Raw genomic sequence first — 21416 nt, 5'->3', positions numbered from 1 at the left:
TTGGCTTGCTATGTTCCAAAATAAGGAGCAGCCTTTTAAAATAAAGAATAAATCTGGCAACCGTAAGGTATACCCTAACAAATATGTTCACTGTTGGCCGCTGAAAAGGGATCTTCATTGTATGCACTGGCCAACATGTTTCCGTTCTGTTCTGAAATACTAGATATCTCACTGGTGTTGGTAAGGCAGTTTCAGTCCGTTCAGGTTTTCAGTTCTCTGCAGTGGTGCTGAGGGAACTTTCACCATAACCTGAAAAGTGTTTTGTAAGAAGATTAGCTACAGACAAAGGAATACTTTCACCTGCCTGTGTGCTTGAATTAACTACTGTATTCATACAACTATACCTGAGATAGTTCCTATTCGCAAAGGTACTTGGGTCCAAGGCCATTTTGGGTGTTTATGCCAAACCTTGAATTGGGCCTGGCATTTTCAGCACTTTCAGGACCTGTGACACTTTGCAACCAAACCATTGCCATCCTCAGAATAGTTGCAGATTCTGAACAGCTTCTAAGGCAACCACATGTAAAGCCCATTGCAGTATTTCAGGTGGGAGATGTCTAGAGCTCAGACAATTGGGGACCAGTTATCCAGGGCAAGGAATGGCCATAGCTGGCAAACTAGCCTAAGCTGGGCATAAGCACTGCTAGCCACAGAAGCCAACTGGAACTTCGGGAACAGATTGGAATCCAAGGGTGCTCCCGGGCTATGAACTGGTTCCTTCAGGGGCAGCATACCCACCCACAGCACCACCATCTTATCAGGATTCAGCCTCAGTTTATTGGCCTCCATCAAGCCTCATACTAACCTCATACCAACACCTGCACAGACTCTATTGTTTTAGAGGGAATTGTGACCCCATCACAAAGCAGAGAGGAATAAACAGAAGGAACCGTGGCTTTCAAGCAGAATTAGAAAAAGCAACAGTCAAACCTCACCAGAATTTATGCTGGTGCCGAAAGAAGGTGAAAAATATTTTCTCACCGAGCAAGATTCCAGTGGAGCATTCCTTATTTTATCGCAAAGATTTAGTAAATATCTAAATTGCTGAGTGGTTGCAAATGGGAATTGCTCAGAGGTAGGCTCTGTTTAGGTGCCAATGGAAGAACACTCCAACTTAGATAACTTTGTCTCTTTGCAGAGATCCAGAATGCAGCATTTTGCCTTTTTAAAAGAGGTAGAAATGGTCGGCTGCTTCTGGCACTACAAACCAGCCCTTCTGTGTATGCATGTGTGTGGAAATGCTGTACTTTTATGTGAGTGCTGAACACCCCTACTTTTAATTTATGAATGTTTTGGGGTTGTGTGTGTGTTTTAAAATAGCACCTGAAAGTCTGAGGCCAACCTTAACCTCTCTGTAGATGTATAGCTGTTCTTTCCTCATTAAGAGTTCCCTTGCATGTTCAGTGAGTGTACATGAAAGGGGTGTGTGATTGTTCCCGCTGAGCGTGACACCCCACCTGGTGGCCATTTGTTCATTTTTAGTGAGAGAAGGTCTTACTCAGATATAGAAGACACATAATTCCAATTCTGCTCATGCCAAAGGTATGAGGGCATGGATGGGCAAATTTGTCAATTTCATTTCCTCTCATTCAGCTTTTCATTGCTCCAAGTCTAGTTCTTCACATTTACACATCAGTTTGCTTGCTTGCTTGTTTTCATTCAAATAAAATCCTCATAAAAATCGATCAGTCTTTCAGTGTGAATTTTTCCTAACAGACACATTTTTGTATGCAATTGTGCTTAATGCACATATTTTTGTAAAGCAATTTCCTGTGAGATGAGTTTTTGTAAGTTATTTTCGTTAATATATGCATCTTTATGCATAGTTTACCCCATTGCCTGCATTTTTGCACACATTAATTGACCGAAAAACAGCATTGCAAAATTCAGAAAAGTGCACATTTTTCATATTATGGCTATATTTTAATCTGCATAATGTTTCAGAAAGTGTGAATTAGGCAGGTTCATACTGAAATGCAAACTGAATCAAATTTATTTCCCATCCCCAAGACCTGAATTTTTGTGTGAGCATCGTATGTGGATGGTGAAATGTACTTTGAGGAACAGACCACTGAATGCTGAAATGTTGGTGCTGTCATTTATGGATCACCTTGCCAGGCTTGTTGCATCCTTCACATTTTGCAACTGCCTGTCTTTTAAAATATGGAAATGGCTCAGCAGTGTGGGGGAGCATCTCTATAAAATTATCTATTTATTATTACATTTATACCTCACCTTTACTCAAGAGACCATTAGCCATGATGGCTGATTGGAACTGGAGGGCCACAGGTCCCTTATCCCTGGTTTAACTGGTATAAAACCAACTTAAAGCTTGTGTGGATGCTTCCACAAGATGTCACTGAAATTCGGCATTCTGAAAACTGGGGCGGCAGGGCGGCGGGGGGAGGAGAAGAAACCAGAAAACGGAAACATCCATATAAAGTGGGTGAGTGGGTGCAGAGGGAAATCTTAGAAGTATCCAAATTGTGTGACTTAATATTAGTCCCATCTGTTCAAATCTTTACAGATTTAAGAAAATTTCTACATTTGGTTCAAGAACAGCTAAGCGTCTGTGGCTTGCCCTTAGGGTAAATTTTACTTCAAACATTTCACTTTAATCACTTTCTAAGTAGTCTTTTCTCAGTGATAAGTATTATTTTGATCTCTTGAGTAGGAATTTCTGTTTATAAAATAAAAAGATAGATAACTGCAGAAATGAGTATAATATCTTGTACATGAATACTCACTGGCCTAGAGAAAACAGAGTAAGCTTGCTTTGCCCCATTTAAATGGGGCCTGGCCTGTATGGAATTTTCTTGCTGAGGGGAAAAATACCAATCTTTGAAACAAGTCCATTTGTAAAAACATGCATTTTCACCTTTGCCATTCAATGAGATACCTAGGATTAAATGCACAAATCCAACCAGACTGTGACAACAACAACAACAACAACTTCTTATTATTTATACCCTGCCCATCTGCCTGGGCTTTCCCAGCCACTCTGGGCGGCTCCCAACAGAATATTAAAAACACGATAAAACAGCAAACATTAAAAACTTCCCTAAACAGGGCTACCTTCAGATGTCTTCTAAAAGTCAGATTGTTGTCTATTTCCTTGACATTTGATGGGAGGGCGTTCCACAGGGTGGGCGCCACTACTGAGAAGGTCCTCTGCCTGGTTCCCTGTAGCTTCACTTCTTGCCCTGAGGGAACCGCCAGAAGGCCCTCAGTGCTGGACCTCACTGTAAAGCTAAGGGATATGATCCAGCTCATGGTTGGTTCATGAAGAGGACAAGATGTGGAACTTTCCATAAAACTAAATGTGAGGAAATCTGATGAACCTTTAATATACACCTGCATTTGAAAACCAGTGCCCCAAACTATGAATCGGAAAGTTATGGCCCTCTAGATGTTGTTGGACTCCCATCATCCCCAGGCAACATGGCCAATGGTCACAGATGGTGGGAACTGTTGTACGACAGCATCTGGAGGGCCACAGGTTCTCCACCCTTCCCTAAACAGGCAGAAGAGCAACATTGAAACATTCTTTGTCTGGAGGTAGAAACACGCACTTCAGCTCCATGACAGTAGGAGGCAGCTTCCTGTGTGAAATATACTCGGGGTTGAGTATTGATTTCATGCTCTTTATTTCAGCTCATGGTAAACAGTGAGTGAGTGCTTTCCCCCCAAACCTCTGACTATATATACATTATTTACACAATGAGTCCCATGTGATTGACTGTTCCTGCAGGCCAATCAGGTTGTTGATTCACTTCCTCCTGGAGCCGGATTGGGCGGCTCCTGCAGACCAATCAGGTTGCTGCCTTCTAGGATCCTACCTGCCTATTGTTCTAGGATCCAAGTTCAGTACATAACACTGTGCTTGAATAAATCCAGAAACATTAGACTGCAGGTGTCATGTTCCATCAGATTTAACTTTCTGTAAACTCCTGGAATATTAGATAGACTGCAAAGAAGGATGTTTCAGTCAGGAGAAATCTGTAGGAATTCATCTCTCTGGCACCCTTCAGTGATAATTCCAATATAAGAACTGATTTATAATACTATCAGCCTTGTATGAGAGAGCTTGGATGCAATCCTTCACACATTCTTTGGGAGAATAGGCGCAATGCATCTCAGTGGGGCTTGCTCCTGACAAAGTGCGTCGAGGATTGGAGCCCTTGCGTCCTGGAATTTAGATCACTTTTCCTTTTGACATTTAAACCACATGCTGCACTAAAAATGAAGACAGAAGTCCACCAAAGGAGAGATTTATTTTCAGTTGAAACACTCTCTCCATTAAAACCACATGGTAGTAAGTAATGTATAAGCAAACTTATAAGCTTAGGATAAGGCGTACGGTATGAAAGCTGGGCAAAGCAGTTGTATTTTATTCTTTTTAAAACATTGGCAGTTGACTACCACAGCACAGCCCAACTACAGCAAGAACCTTTGGTGTGAATTTAAGAAACTGGCCTTTATAGGGAAAAAAAGTCTCTCATGGCACCGTAAAGATGAATGGATTTATTGTGGCAGATGCTTTGATGGACTAGGGCCCACTTCATCAGATGCCTCAGATATGAGGGAGTTTTCCTTCCAAAAACCAAAATGTACTTCTAATGAGAGTAGGAAGTTTCGTTTTTTGGAAAGCAGAAATTTGTCATTAAATGTTGTCCATATTTAAACTGAACTTTTTAAAATTCCCCCAGTGTTGCGGTTTCAAGCACAGGAGTGATAAGCCTTTTAACTTCTATATATGCAGTGCTTTTTTCTGTGGGAATGCAGAGGTAAGCATACCCCTAAACATTTTGTGATTCTTTGTACTTTTGTCCATTTACTGTATTTATTTTCCCCGATTTGAGCTATAAAATGGTGATTTTCTTGAGTCGAAATGAAAGTACCCCTAAACATTTTATTTTTTAAAGAAAAAAACCACTGCATATATGTGTATGTAATAAGCCCTCCCAAATATCTTTAAAAGGACTCATGAAGTCTGGGGAGTCCAAGAAAATGAAGTGCACTTTTTATTACAGATATTAATGTTGCAGTTTGAAGTGGCTAGATGCACAGTAACTGAGTCCTTTTGGAAGAAAAACATTACCAAGGCCATAGGATTAATTAAATATTTACTTGCAGAACTACCTTCAAAAACAAAACCATCAAAGACACATAAAAAATATCCATACAATAACTTGAGGTGTCCAGCACAGGCTCAGCATATTAGAAATAACTTTAACGTAATCAGAGCTGATAAACATAGCAGCCTCGCTCTCACTCTGTCCCTGTCTGTCTGTCTGTGTCTCTTCATTTCCTGCATTCCAGCCCCTTTAGCTTGGAGCTGTTTACCTGGAGAGCTTCATTTCCATCCCTACTCCATGGAGCCTCACCATCTTGAAAGGGTGGTGTCTCTTTTCTTTGTTCTCACATGATCTAAGGTTAATCACTCACATGTTAGCTGCTAGAGAACAACAATTAATTAATTATCAACTCAGTTAAAGCTGAGAGAGAGAGCTCTTCTTGTTGTACTTTAGCTTCAATGGAATATACCAGTTAAACCCTTTCACCAATACAGATAGACATTCCCATTTTAGTGTCAATTAAACCAATTATACTCAACAGTTTTAACAGAAGCAAGTATTGAAAGAAAACACCTAGTCCTGTTGGGGCAGGGGTGGGGGGTGGGGTGGAGAATGATGGGGTAAGGATTTCAGGATAGACTTCATAGGATTTCAAAGTAAGTTGAACTGTGAATCCAGGGGAGCAGGGAACTCATCACAGAATCAGATATTTTTACAGCATTAATGAATCCATTTGATTTCTACTTGGTGTTCAGATCTTATATTCATAATGGACTTTAATAGTTCAGTACTTAATTACAGTAACAGGAATTGGCTATACAGTAGAAGTCTTTACAGTATTAAATATGACGCTTGCAAAAGTGCATAGTTTTTTTCTTTCCTTTTGGGCAAATTCCTGTGGTCCTGGTGCTGGTAAAGTCAACTATTTTCCTGGAAGACTGGAAATACAGCTTTGATTTTTCATGCCTAGATCAAAATTCAGGAATTCTGCTGTCCTTCTGATGACATCATCAGGAGCACACCATGGTTCCCTAATCCTTCCCCCACTCCATGCCTAAGTACTGCCCTTTCTGATGACCATATTTCTTTGTCATTTTCCCAGTCTAGTGGCAGTTACAGATGTAGCAACAGCAGAAGTACTGAAAGGCCACAGCCATTTTTCTCCTTTTCCTTCTTTCTGGAATCTTAGTGTCTCAGTGACCCTGGAAGATGTAGAAAACTGCATTGCCAGTGTCTCTGGCATCTGGGTGTGTGTGTGTGGGAGGCATTTTATAGCTCCTTCTCTGCTGCTACTCTTGTTGCAGTTTCCATGGTCAGAACAGATATGTGAATAGGGGACAGAGAATCAAGGTCAGGGGGTTCTTTTCTGGGTCAGATTAAGACCCAAGCCAGAGAATAACTTAATGGGTGAGGGGGACTGCTGCTTGATTCAATATATGCTTGAGCATTACAAGACGAACACATTTCTACTTCAAACCCCCCTCCAAATGTATGAAACATGGTATGACAGAGAAATATTAACCAGAAATGAGATATGTGTTGTTGTTTTTTCAAGCAAGCTATATTTCAGAGGCATAGTTATATTCAGTACCGGGGGGGGGGGGGGAGGCCTTCTGGTACATTAAGGCCGATCAGACAGCATGTGTGGCTGTTGTTATTGCAAAAATGGAGCAAGGATCCATACAATTTTGCAAAGTATACTTCATGGTCATCTGGATCAGAGGATGAGTATTATATTCCTTTTGGGTGTTTCCTCAATTTTCCTGGCTGAAGACTTGCTCTGAATATTCAAGGAGAAAACTGACAGCCCAAAGGAAGCTGTGCAGAGCCAGCCTATGGATTCGGTATCACTCACACCTATTCTATTTTATGGTATTCTGATGTACAGAGGCACTAACGTTGCATTGCTTCCCCCCTCCCTTTCTTTAGATCTTTCAAGATGTGTGGCAGAGAGGAAGTACACTCAGGAACAAGCACGCAAGGAGTTCCAGCAAGTGTTTATTCCAGAATGCAACGATGATGGCACTTACAGCCAGGTTGGCCGAAAACTCTTGACTCTTTATCTGCATGTCTATCAATTCAGATTTATGTCTGTTGCATTTGGTTGCAATACCTCATTTTTCTGACTTAGAGTAACTATGTGTTGGCTCTGATGTCACAATTCATATTTTAAAACAGCTAAAAGGAATATATATGCCTTTATAAACTTGGGAAAGTCAGACCTGAACTCTTAGCTTAAGGCCAGTGAACTGTGTGACGTGTGGGTCTCACACTTGACTATAGTCAACAACATTATGAAGCGATATTTCTCCAGCTCTTTCCTGTCCATCTGGGAGAAAGTACATGATTACGCTTTGAAAGTACAGTTAAAGACTAAATGTGTCCTTGTTGATTTCCAAAGTCTGGGGTGAACATCAGGTTTTGTCCCCTCTCAGCTGAGTCCCAGATTGCATCCCATGTCCTACGGGGGTGGGTGGGGTGGAGGTCATTGACACTAGATAAAACTCTGGGTATTAGGTCTGAAGTGGCTTAGTCATGCTGGCTACATGACCTGGAAAAACTGTCTGTGGACAAACGCCAGCTCCCTTGGCCTGTAAAGCGAGATGAGCACCACAACCCCAGAGTCGTTCGCGACTGGACTTAATTGTCAGGGGTTCCTTTACCTTAAATGGTAATATAGAGGATTATGGCAGAGTATAGTAGCTAATTGATAAAACTGTTTTTAATGAAAATTTGAAACGCTAAACTGTGCATGTTCTGTTACATATACTTTGTGTTGTTTTCTGATAGGTTCAGTGCCACAGCTACACAGGCTACTGTTGGTGTGTCACTTCCAATGGTCGTCCCATCAGTGGTACAGCCGTAGCACATAAAACTCCACGTTGCCCAGGTAAAAACATATATCATGTTTTAAAGAATCAGTTCAACTTTTTATTTGACTGTTTTAATCCTGCTATAAACATATCATTTACCGGGAAAGAAAAGATCCTACATCTGGTGCAGTAATGGAAATTTCCTACACTCATAGATAGACATTTCAGCTTTCCTGAAAAGCTCAACTAATTCTCTGTTAAGGTTGGCTTTTAAGCCTCACACTGGATTAGATGATTTTTCTTCCTTCTTGGATTCCATGTGGTTTGGTTTCCCATCATTTGAGTGGAGTTATGAACTTTGGATTTGGATGAACCTCATGTCCCAACGTAATAGCCAACAGTACTTCAAACAGCAACCTAACTTCCTATTGAAGTCATTAAAAGAAGACTGTAGTTTTATAGATCTTCCGTGCAAAACTTAAATGACCTCAGACCGATATTTAGGACAGGGATAAAATTCAATCCCAAATTCAACCCACCGTTCAGTCCGCAGTCTTGCAAGCCAAACAGCCAATTCCATATTTCACCTCTGAGTCCTAAGATTCCCCAAACACCACTTTATGGGGGCATTTGGAGATCCAACACAGTATCAAGGTTTAAGAAGGTTTAAGGTGGCCCTACAAAGAAACCTGCATTTCTTTCCCCCCACTGTCCCACCTCACTTTCCCCCACTTTTGCCTATGGTAGCTTCTGGGGCTAGATATCTTAAAAACTGGGGCAATGAACATCTCTGAATGAGAGGCATGTTCCATTGATACTGAAAGAGGTGGTGGTACATGCCTTATGGAAAAACCTATTGTTGGGTCACTTAGATTTGGATGATTATCATCCAAGCAGTATCAAATACTGCTCCCTCCCCCAAGTGGCTAGTGGCTAGTCAACTCCAGGCTTTCTTTGATTATACTGATGATCAAGATCCCTTCTAGTTTGGTTTTGGCTTTTTTGGGGGGCGGGGGGGGGGGACCACGGAAACTGCCTTGGTTACTCTAGTAGATAATTTGCCTAGAATTGCCTTTTGATATGCAAATAAAATTGGTTCCCAGATCTTAGCCCCTGCCTCTCACAAAGAGAATAATTGTCAGATCAATGGGCTCAGGAACTGTGGGCAACTGTGATAAAAAACATATGTGGATGAAGGTGTTCCAATCAATCCAGTGCATTTTTAAATCCTTAAGTGGGCACGATCTAGTCAAAGTTCACCCCTTTTAACTGTGGAGCAGGGACGCGGACTTATAAAAAATATTGGGGGGGCCCGGGAAAGCTCATGAATAATAAATAAGCTCATGAATATGCAAATAAAGTGGCGCCGCCTCCTCGTGAGCGAATAGGGGAGAGCGTGCTGCGCCTATTAATCAGCTCCAAAGGAAATTGGGTGGAGCTTTTGCTCGGGAGGGAGGGCAGGAGGCATGCAGCCCGCCCCTCCCTGTGCATTTTGGGCTGGGGGAGGGGCGGCGATGGCGCTCTGCTGGAGGGGCGCCGGAGATTATTGGGGGGGCGGAGCCCCCCCAAACGAATTTTTGAGGGGGCTCGGGCCCCCTCAAGCCCCATGGAGTCGGCGCCTATGCTGTGGAGAGCATTGAACTTCTGAGTTAACTCAAAGCCTTGAGGCTTCACAAAAACCTCAAACTGATGGGTTTACTATTGGATGCTTTACGAGACAGAATTCAGGCTGTTTTATATTTATATTTGGTCATCCATGATACTTACTTGGGTGGTAGGGTGGATATATCAAATTAGTGTTGAAGCTCCTCCCCCCCCCCCCGGCTCCCTTTGTGTTTCTTGCACGAAACATGGACATGATCCATGTTTAAAAATAAGCTTTATTTGTGTAATATTAATTTAAAATTCATTACATTATGGAGTTGGGGAAAACATCCTATATTCTTCCTCTGCAAGGGTCCTAGAAGATAAATTAATTACTTGGTTTGGTGTGATACAATAGACTGTAGGTGGAATTCAACATTGCTGAACAATCCCTCCTCTCCCCCTACCACTATTCTAAGGGTTCTCCCCTAGTTTGAGCCAATTTCAGTGCACCTGGATCATTGGGGTGGGGGGGAAACCCATCGCACAGGTGGAAGACCTCATGCTGGGCTTGCACTAATAGGACTCATTAGGTAGAGATGCCATATTTCAAAAAGTGAAAATCTGGACAGAAAAGTTGTTGAGCTTGCAAAATCGCAAATAAATTGGACGTTTTTGAGCTATTTTTTTGAGAGAAATCAGCAAAAATAGCTTTGCAGACATTGGTTGCCATACATCCGGATTATCCCTGATAAACTGCCTGGACACTGCTTTTGGCTGCAGTATTCCGGGTATGTCCAGGAAATTCTGGACACAGGGCAACCCTACATAAGGTGAATCCTGCTTTCAGTTCTCATACATTTTGTTCCTTCAGTGGGTTTTTCATGGCCTTGGATGTACCCCTAGAAATTGCCTGTAGCTAAACTACACACCTTGTTGGCATTCCCCCTGAATCCTCACTAGATTCACTCACGTCTATCTGCATTATGCCACCCACTGAACTCTTTCAACACTGTTCTTGCAGATTAACTGAAATCCCAGTTATTTGTTATCTAACTCATTGCCTTCCACATGAGCTCACGTAGGTCACAGTGTAACTCTATGGATGCAACATTCCTGTGCATCTGAACTCCTTGTTATCTGCATGTTCCCACTGTTTCCTGGACAAGGCTGTTTGGATAAATGAGGCTATGCTGTGTTTGCTAGAATTGATCCACCTTTGAAAAACAGTTAGGCTACCAATATTAAAATCAACTTTGCACACCCCAGTCTTAGACGATGGGCGCTAAGCATTATTACAGTTCACAGGTTCTCCAGTGCTCCCCCTGCCCCCATTAGTCTACTATTGTAAGAAAATCATTCAACTTGAGAGGTACAGAGTAATCAAATGTGCTCTCCTGGCAGCATAAAGACAGCATAAAGATAAATACTCCCATCCCCCACAAACTGTCTGCTGAAAAGTACCAGATGCAACACAGACATTTTTACTGCTCCCTAAGTCAAGATATCAACATTTAGGGAACTGAAAGAAATTCCAGAGCCACTGAGCCCTTGGGAGACGGAACGGAAATTTAGAAACAGGTGTTAAATGGTTGCAGGAAAACGTGATGTATGTACACCCTGTTGTTAGCTAACGTTTCCCCTGAAGTTGTGTGCAAAAATCTTTGCTTCTGCATAGTTTTTTCCTCATGCGCTTAGCACTATAGGAGTTGTGAACAGCATCCTGTAAGTGCTTCACAGAATCATTTGTTTTGCTTTCCCTCCTCAGTTCTTATATATTACCACAACCTTGCCAAAGTTGCCAACTCGCTCTCCTTGGGGCAGATTGACAGTGTGCATTTTGCAAACACATGGCTTCCCACAAGAATCCTGGGAACTGTAGTTTTCTAAGAGTGCTGGGAATGGTAGCTGTGCAAGGGGAAAACGCTAAGTCCCATGATTCTTTGAAGGAAGTCATGTCCTTTAGAAGTGTGCTGACTGTGATTTAAAAGTATAAGGTGGAAATCAATGGTCATGCTATGATGAATGCTCTGTCTGCACAAGTATTTCAGCTTGCCAGACAGAATGATCTCCCTCTCCTCCCCCATGCACTGTTCTGGGGGAGTCAGTTTTGGGAGCATGAGGGAAGAGGGTGGGAAGTATCATTGTACAAATGGCAATCTTTGCACAGAGCTTCCACTGGCGGGGCTTGTTAAATGAATCCCACCCACTGTGTGGATCTGCTCTTGATCACACATCGGCTTTCCCCTCCTCTAATTCACCTTTCTCCCCTCATCCTCCAACCTTTTAGGTTCCTTAAATGAGAAGCTGCCACAACGTGAAGGTACAGGAAAAACAGGTAAATATCTTATAATGAAATAGGGAATTTCCTCTCCATTGACTATGGACATGTCTTTTGCCTGATAGAAGCCGCACAGGATAAGCCTGGGCACACCATTCATTCCTAGAAAATTAAGCAGCCATTGCTTTAATGATAGGTCTGCACCAACTGCTTTTCTCTGGATATATCTCCACTGCACGCAGGGAACAATTGGCACAGTCTGCCCTGATTAAGGTGATATACATTTGCCTGCAATGTTTTTGGCCATGTCTAGTTAAACATGACAAAGACATGTTTCCGCTTGATATGGTAGGCTCAGGGCTTACTTGTATGTTCCCCCACTTTATCCTTACAACAACCCTGAGAGGTAGGTTAGGATAGGATAGGAGATAATACCGGGCTGAATATTACCCAGTGAGCTTGATGGATTGGTGGTGATTTGACCCTGGGTCTCCCTAGTTCAATGCCAAGACTCTAACCAGCCTGTTGTTTCAAGCAGCTAACTTGATTTAGTTTTGGGTGTAAACCTGCTGGCAAGTAGAGGCCACATCCTGGTGGATTTCCGTAGATATAAATCTCCTGAAAAATATTCCTGCCTGACATTCTAAACAGCAAGCTGGAGCACATTCCTGTGGGGTAATCTACTGCAAATAAAAATAAGGTTGGATGCCTACGGACAAGCAGATGTATTAACGTTATCTTAGCAGTATTCATATTTTTGCTTTCACTCAGCCTGGAACGGAAGAGTCCCAGAGCTATCGAACATTATTGCCCTGAGATGACTGTCACATTTCCCCACAACCTTGAAGCACAGTTGTCCTGTGACTATCTAAGGGATGTAGCGAAGATTCACACTTTTGAATATAAAGCTACAAGCATTTGAGCAAAAGTGAGCACCCTGCTTGAATGTTTGTGAGCATGATTGAGGCAAGCAGGACCTGTGTTAGCCATGTCCTGTGACTGCCGCTGCTTCTTTCCCCTGCCTCAAGGCTCAGTAAATTATTTCCCACATTGGAGAGAGATATCCCACCTCGGACGAGACTTTGTGAACATTCCCTGATCTTCTTATTCTAATCGGACGTTCAGAAAAGTACTCAAGCCTTTCAGGGCAGGCAACAGGATGCTCACACGTGTCCCTATGCAGCCACATATAGGGGCATCCTAAACGCTTCCAGACAACAGGATTAGTTACCTAATGAGGTAGTTAAAAAATGCATTATCCTCTACTTTCATATTTCCCCTTTGTGAACTTCCATTGTGTACTCTGACATTTCATCCTTTGGAATTAATTATTTTTTACATCCAACCTAATTATTTCAGTTCTAGACACCTGGAACTAGTCATGTATAAGTGACATATGACCATATTCCCAGGGCTTCCCCTCCCCAACCAGAACTTGCTGGAACTCAGTTCCTGCACCTCTCAGGTGGGAGCCATTGAAATTATAAGACAACAAGGGAGGAATTCATGGTGAGTTCTGACACCTCTTTTTCTAAAAAACAGCACTCCATATTCCTGTCTAAGTTACTGGCCTCAGCCATCATTTCAGTAGAGCAGCCCAAATAAGTATTGCTATGCAAATGGGAATGGAAAGCTGTGGATTTTTCTCCTTGAACTAAGACAATTGTTTCTAACTCATCTGAGATTAAACCTTTTCTACTTTCAAAATATCAATTGTATCAAAAGTAGATTCTCCATTAAATTGTTGCATTGCTGTGTTGTTGTTTTAAAAAAAGTCTCTATTAACTCTCATCCTAGTGCATCAGACCATTCTGCATCTTTTTGTAAGGCCAATTTTGGTTTAGGATCAAAATGTCAGTGCCATTATTTCATCCATCACTGTGGCAACTGAGGTTAAATTCTCTTACAATGAGTTATTGTAATGATTTAAACTGATGGATCATATTCAGAGCCAAGCAGTTGCTGTTATTATTAATGATATATCCTTATAGCTTTTTATGTGCTGGTGCTAAAATCATTCATATGTCTGGACCAGTTTACCTCCCACTGTAGTCGGTGGCATTAGCGCCAAGATTAATGGTAATGCATATTCAACTATTTTTAATATGTGTGGGGTTTTCCCCTCCCTCTAAGTGCCCAAGCTAAGGATATGTGACAGATGGGAAATTATGTAACTATCCTTAATTTATGATCCTGCACAGGATCCTTAGGAATAATTGCCATTTTATGTTTTACTCCTATGAAAAGAATCAGTAGCTGTTTAAACTGAGTAATATAAATTATGCATATATTACTCGAGGACAATCTTTCTTTGATACATTTGCCAGGCAAATGCGTAGGCTCCAGGTGTTCATAACTTTCTGAAGAAACTCAATACAGATCATAAATTTTGTTGTTTTGGCACTTTGTGTAGCCAGCATGCGCTGTGCCCATCTTTAAAAGTTTCCTGGATTTTGAGGCTGGGCAGCAATGAATAAGTTTTATCACCTGCCCCCAGCTACAAACAGTGCCTGATATACATGGAACAAAACCAGGTGTGAATCTGGAAACTTTATAAAGCCAACTCCTGCCACGGAGGCCAATCAGCTGCCAGACCCTATTTACCTAAACATGGCAGAATTACTGTTAGGCTTAATACTTCGCAATGTTCACCATTCAAACATCTTGAATGATGTTTAAGGGGTGTCTTGGGATCCCAGTTGCCAGTCAGAGCTAACACGTGTTTTGTATGATCAGCATGTTTTGCCTTGAAAGTTTTTGCAGGGATCAGCTATATGTATTCCATGTAATGTTATCAGACCTTTAAAAGGCACTCATTTAAAAAAAACAAAAAACCACTATATTTTTAGTGTCAAACTGAAGTTAGACATAGGATTAGAATTAGTATTATTTGCATTTAGGATTTTGTGGGCCTCTTCTCCCAGTAATGTCTCGCACCCCCCCCCAAAAAACCACCCTCATCTTAAAGTCCACAAATATAAAGCATGATGCTTTGTTGCCTCCATTATAAAAATGTTCATATTCATGTAATTTGTGCATCTGTGTTTCATAGAAGCATAGAATTGTAGAGTCGGAAGTGACCCCAAATGTTGTGTAGTCGAACCCCCTGAATGCAGGAATCTTAGCAGGTCAAGGGAGCCTTTTTGTGCATTTCCATGTTTGTTTCTTTAGACATCACCAATATACTTTTGTGCATACAACGACCACTCCCCACATCAAATGGAGGGCATTTTTTGTGTGGTTGAGTGCAGCCCCTCCGATCCTACGTGGCTCCCTAAAATACAGCCTGGCTTTGCCCCCTCCCACGCTGGATACCTGGAGGTTCCCGTCTAACCTCATTCTTCCACTAGGGATTCACCAGTCGAGTGGAGATTCCTTGGAATCTCCCAACATCCTCCCCCTTTGGGGTTGGGGGGGTCTCTGCCTGTCCACGCAAATATATGGTTGCATGCCACTCTAATGTCCAAGCAGTGTGAGGTTCCAGGCGCTTACACAGAGTTCAGTTTCCTTGGAATGAGGGACAAAGGAGACTGTGGTGTCTTTAGGATATATGGTTGATTTGCACATATATACAACCTGAGTCTATGATGGAGGGGCTTATAGCATTACCACTCCAAAAGGAATGATAATGCCCAGCCTGCTTCTTGCTTTTCGCTCTCACACCTCAACTCTGGCTTTTGTCTTTCTAACTACTAGACCGTTGAGGGAGTGGGGCCCACCCATTTCGCCTCTGGCAGAGAGCCACTTCCTTGGTTACCTTAACAACCCATACTTAGTGGGCCATTGCCAAGAAGCTGGCTTGGCTATTCCAGCTATTGGATCCTTGTTGGATCTAGGAATTGGAAGGGACTTGGGCACTCAGCCAACCCGTCCCAAACTCACAACTCTATGAACAGCCAGCAGCAGAACTTGCAGTGTGATGGAGACACTCTTCTGACACCTGGATAGGAATGGGGATGGGGTGAGTCAGCAGCAAGTTGGGGGCCAGATGGTTGCACCAGTGAGACTTGCCACTGCCACTCTGGTACTTCTTCTGGTGCAACCTCACAATCCCTAACCCAACAGCCACCCCTGCCTAATCCTGTCCAGCAGCAGTGATGTCAGGATTTCACCCCACCACATGCACAGCTGAGCAGCTGCCAAGGAAGTAATGCTGGCAGAAGCAACTACATAGGCTGCCGGGGCGTTAGGTGACAATGGGGGTGTTGGACACAGCAAAGAAGGGCAGCAGCTCTCTTAGTGCTAGTCATCTGCTCAGAAGTGCAGGAGCAGAAGCTGACTAAATTCAAGTTTCCTTCCCTTCACCGACTACTTCATCATTATTATTTTTGGCATTCTTGAAAAAAATCGTGCTCTCTCCGATGAGCATTAATCCTAGCAAACACCTCTGTGATTCTTACCTGAGAAATGTTTGCTGGCAAGCGGAGTCTGTGGGAGATGCCAGTAACTCAGCTAAATATCTAAAACCAGCCATGAAATAATGATTTACGAAGTTGCTTGCATGATGTAAAAAGGCCCTGTGGCACCCTTTTAGGAATCTGATGCAAACAGAAGGGTATTTGTTTCGACAAATTCAAACAAATTTCTCAGCAGCGCAGCCACCGTACACACAAAAAGAGACTAGCTGTCCTCTCTCCAAAAAATCTTGGCTTCCTCTTGTCAGCTTCTTGCCTTTTCTCTCTCGTCTGCCAGATACTGTGTTCCTCTCATTTTGTGCAATATTGCTTGAACATTATGAGAAAAAGTCTCTCTCTCTCTCTCTCTCTCTCTCTCTCTCTCTCTCTCACACACACACACACACACACACACACACACACAACACACACACACCAGGCTCTTTCTAGACTCTTCAGAGGCAGCTGTTTCCTTGAGAGGTTACTTGAGTTACCCGCAAGCTAGCCTCACACAGAATGCTGTCGGTATTCTCATGGCATCTTTGAATGTTCTCTGGCAGTGGCCACAATTGATGACAGGCCAGTGCAGTTGCAGTGTATACTATTGCTGTACAGGACTGTGACTTGATGATGGCAAGGTTCTGGAGAGACTCACCTGCTCTACACTGGAAAGGCCTTTTAAACATCACTTAGTCAGCTGCATCGGTGCATTCCTTTTGTTTGGGGAACATCATCATCATTTTAGTTGGTTAGTTGTCAAAATTTATATACCACTTGATTGTAAAAGAAAAACTCTAATATTATTATATTCTTCAAAAGAATAAAAAAAGAAGAATATAAAATAGAACACTGAAATTATCTATAAAAACAGATTAAAACAGTGGTGTTTTTGTAAAGATTAAAATCCACACCAGCTTTGGTTTCGACTGCTACCCGGCATCCAAGCAATATACAGCTTCAGATGAAACACAGTCCACAGGCAACAGCCCTGGTTATTTCAGTAAGGTTTCAAGAGTCTTATTCCAGTTATTCCAGCCTTTCATACAAGGCTGGGGAACCTGTAGGTTTCTGAAGTGCCATCTTGCATCAGCCCTAGCCATCATGGCTCACAGTCAGATTCTCAACCCTTGCTTATGTGAAAAGATGAATTTCAGACAAACTGTCCCCCCCCCCCCGCCTCATGTAAATAACGGAAGCATTGTTTTCCCAAAGTGCTTTGATTTTGCAAAGGTTTTGTAGCATTTGGTCTTAACTTGAACCAACACATCGATCTCTTTCTATTTTTACTATACAGTATTTTCCTTTGTTGGGCAGCGTGAGTATAGGAAATATGCAGGAAGAAAGCAAATCAAAACTTGTCTAGAGAACTTGTTTGTGTAATCTGCAGAAGAATTAGCAGATTTTGCTGTGCCAAACTCTGCTTTTGTTTCAGGTTTCTGTAAATCCAGTTGCCTGCTGCATACAGGCCATTTCTTTCGGACTGTACACAGACAAAATGGATGGTCTGTATTGCTTGGTCTGAGCACAGAGAAAACAGATGATCGGCATTGTGTGGTCAGAGCACAGACTGAAGAAGTGCATTACCCCAACACTTGTGATTTCACAAAAAAAGCACTTTGTGCTCTTGACAGACTATTCAGACAACCCGTTTGCCACGTGGACACTTATAAAACTCTTTCCTGTCTCTCTTTATTATTTGGCAAATGGCTTTTTGTATGGATCTACCCACATGAACCTTTGTAAAAGAAAACCCTCAAAGCAGTTATGAATCAAGGAGTGTATAAATGATAAGAAATAAAATAAACGAGTTTTCTCTGACACAGCAGGAATCTCTGCAAATGCATTTTGGATTTAGTGACAAAACTGGCCAGAGCCTCAAGAAACATTCCCTCGGCACCATCTATGCACAAAAGGGAGATATTTATCTTGTGAACCTCTCTGAAATCTTTTAATGAAGGGTGGTATATAAATCTAATAAATAAATGAAAAACAAAAATATCAGCATGTTTCAGGAGACCCTTCTAAATGAGTGGAGATCCACCCCACCTCCCAACAGCCCAATGAGGCTTAGGGGCACAGAATGCTGATTGGAAGTCTTGGCGGGACAGGGGAGACACAGCCAATGAGGGAAGAGGAAAGGAATTCCTATGCAGGCAGGGCAAAATTTTGTTGAAGGTCCCACTTGTACCATTCAAATGTGAAAGGGATTTTTTTTTTAATGTATATGATAACACTGATACTATTTGCTTATGTATTGGATGGCTTGGGCTACATGCATTTTTTTTAGTCTCAATCAAGTATGTCCCCTTATTTAGCTTACTCTCATAATTGTAGTCTCCTTGCAAATCTTTTCCATTCTGAATTCAGATGATGCTTCAGCTCCTGCACTGGAGACTCAGCCCCAAGGTGATGAAGAAGGTGAGCATTTCTGGAAATGGCTATCTATCTATCTATCATCTATCTATCATCTATCATCTATCATCTATCATCTATCAATATCTATCATCTATCATCTATCTATCTATCTATCTATCTATCTATCATCTATCTATCATCTATCTATCTATCTATCTATCTATCTATCTATCTATCTATCTATCTATCATCATCTATCTATCATCTATCTATCTATCATCTATCTATCTATATCTATCTATATCTATCTATCTATCATCTATCTATCTATCTATCTATCTATCTATCTATCATCTATCATCTATCTATCTACATACATACACCATTTGCTCACAGTATTATGTCGCAGAAAAGATCCCTATTTTTCGTGTGTTTCTAGGAGATACCCTAGAAGAACATAGCCCTTTTACATGTTTGATGAAAGTAACTTTCTGCATGCAGTGAAGTGGAATCTTTCATGGAGAACTGGGCTATCAGCAGCTACTAGCCACAGTGGTTGTGTTCTTCCTCCATCATCAAAAGGCAATGCGCCTCAGTCTCTGGGAATCCAAGTAGGGAGAGTGTTGTTGAAACTTGGGTCCTGCCTGTTTTTGGCTACTGTGAGAACAGGGTGCTGGACTAGATGGGCCTTTGGCCTGATCCAGCAAGGCTTTTCTTCTCTTTGTATGCTATCAGTGAAAGCTTATGCTACAATGCATACACTTTCAGCCTTTAAGGCGGTACAAGAATTTTTGTTGGTCTCCAAAGCTCACATAGCTCAATAAGGAACTGTGATGGACTTCATAAGCACAGCAGGGTTTATGACTCAAGAATATGAACTGCACTGACTATCCCATTAAATCTTCAATTTAAAGTGTCATTTAATATGGACATGATTTCTATTCATAACATGCACTTCATCTCCTCTTAAATATCACTATTCAACCTTTTCTAAACTTGTTTCTCAATAAGAAATCAGCCTTGCTGTGTTTATTAGGTTACTTAATATTTTCTTGCAATAAATTTAGTCTGTCATCACTTATATTTTCTGTTATAATGATCTCATTTTGTTCTTAATTTTCTAGATATAGCATCGCGTTACCCTACATTATGGACTGAGCAAGTAAAGAGCCGACAGAATAAGACCAATAAAAATTCTGGTAAGATGATAGAGCATAATTATTTTGATGCAGTTAATCAAGCTAAAATTAAAACAGAGTCTTAGCTAAGTTTCATACTTAGATATTACCCCCTCCCCCTTATAATCCTTTCAAGTTAGCCAGGATCTCATTTTTGTAGCTTTCCTTCTTCTTTAACACTTGGTGAAGGACATAGATGGCTACCACATGTTACCACAGGGATTGACCTTTCATTTCCACCATTCCCCAGCTTGGTACTCATATTTGTTATCAAACAGGTGGCCACTTATGTGTGTCCCCCAAAAAAGGAAATTCATCACCAAACCAAAGGGGGGGAATGGGGTACATATTTGCATAAAATTTGCATATGATTATTCTAATTTAAATTGAAATACAATATATCTCACCATACTAGAATAGACTGTGACCATGTGCCTGCTCAGTCTGCTGTAAAGGTGTTGATGGTTGATGGGCAGCTTCACAGCTGATGCTTTCTCTTATTAGGGTTCTTTAAACTGGGCAGCTCTTCAAACAGAAGAAGCCTTCAAATAAAGGATTCTTCTATGAAAGATAGAGAAACAGAATACAGTCCTTTGCAAAGTATGAGTACGGATGGGTTGAGGAAGCCAAAAATTCCTCTGCAGGTTGGGTTTTGATCTGAAGAGAATTCATTTGAGGCAGGCATTGATGAGCCCCCAAAGACTGTATATGAGCCTGCCTCTGAAGAATGTCACAAGTATCTCTAAGCTTCAGCAGTGATTGAAAAGGTATTGTGATGGGTGCACAGAAGCAGGAAAAGGATGTTGCCATTGAGTGGGTTGGAATGACACTATGCCCTTACCAGTAAGACCTGCAGAGCAACTGTGGAGGCAGCTGTAGCCAAGTGCTTAGCTTTTGTTTGGCTACACACACATAGCTTGGGCTGCATACCTGAAAATTTACAAAAAATAATAATTCTGAACTAGGGGAGAAATTCAGTTGGGTTCACATTTTTACACCCCCCTTCCCAATTTGCACAAAAAAAATCAACTGTACCCCGTAATTTGCACTTCTCTCACCTTTGTGGAGCAATTGTCTATCCGAAAATTGCGTGCAGAAGTTCACGTAGTAGGTGAAACTGCCTATAAAGTGAAACAGAAAGACAAAAATGCATGACGTTAGGATAAATGGGGAAAACTGAGAGGAAGTAAAATGGGCAGATTTGTCTAGCCCTCTTGTGAGCATAGAACATTGCTGAAGCACATCATTTAACATGGTGATGGTGTGGAGCTTCCCTCCATTCTGGAATATCCTCTAATGCCATTTTTTTTTATTCCCCATTTCTTGGCACAGAGAGTCAGAAAGAGAATACAAAAGGACTGTTTAGACAACGTGTAATTGGTGTATTGGAAATTTAGATTGTTATTTTTCTGACTGATATGCAAGGGAACACAGCATCCTTGAGAGAGTAAAACAAAATGAAACAAAACCTAGAAATGCTTCATTTTAAGTGGTATTTATTTCATTTTTATTGCACTGGAGATTAGTTAGGGCCAAAAGCAAAGGAGTTATTGTGTTTGGAACCAACTTTACTTATTCAAGAGTCTCACGTGTGCAAATGCAAGAGACCACAAACGAAAACAAAATTGCAACCAGTATTCACCCTAGTGTAGCACTTTGTGGGCTGTAAAAGCCAGCTTAACAGTCCAATCCTATTAATATAGTATAGAGCAGAGCAGTATCTAGGATCTGGC

General features: G+C 41.6%; 1 protein-coding gene across 2 annotated transcripts in view; it reads left to right on the top strand.

Moving 5' to 3' along the window:
- SMOC2 (SPARC related modular calcium binding 2) overlaps nt 1-21416 on the top strand; it is a 128816-nt gene that overhangs the window by 52002 nt on the left and 55398 nt on the right. The window contains exons 3-7 of one of the 2 annotated variants that reach the window (XM_028723934.2): nt 7008-7114; nt 7869-7968; nt 11766-11813; nt 18485-18568; nt 19630-19704. In XM_028723934.2, coding sequence (XP_028579767.1) covers nt 7008-7114; nt 7869-7968; nt 11766-11813; nt 18485-18568; nt 19630-19704 — 414 coding nt within the window. The remainder of the gene's footprint in view (nt 1-7007; nt 7115-7868; nt 7969-11765; nt 11814-18484; nt 18569-19629; nt 19705-21416) is intronic. The other variant, XM_028723935.2, reaches the window with a different exon arrangement.

This window comes from Podarcis muralis, chromosome 3 (genome assembly GCF_964188315.1).
Source record: "Podarcis muralis chromosome 3, rPodMur119.hap1.1, whole genome shotgun sequence".
NCBI lineage: Eukaryota > Metazoa > Chordata > Lepidosauria > Squamata > Lacertidae > Podarcis > Podarcis muralis.
This window is presented reverse-complemented; position numbering and strand designations above follow the sequence as displayed.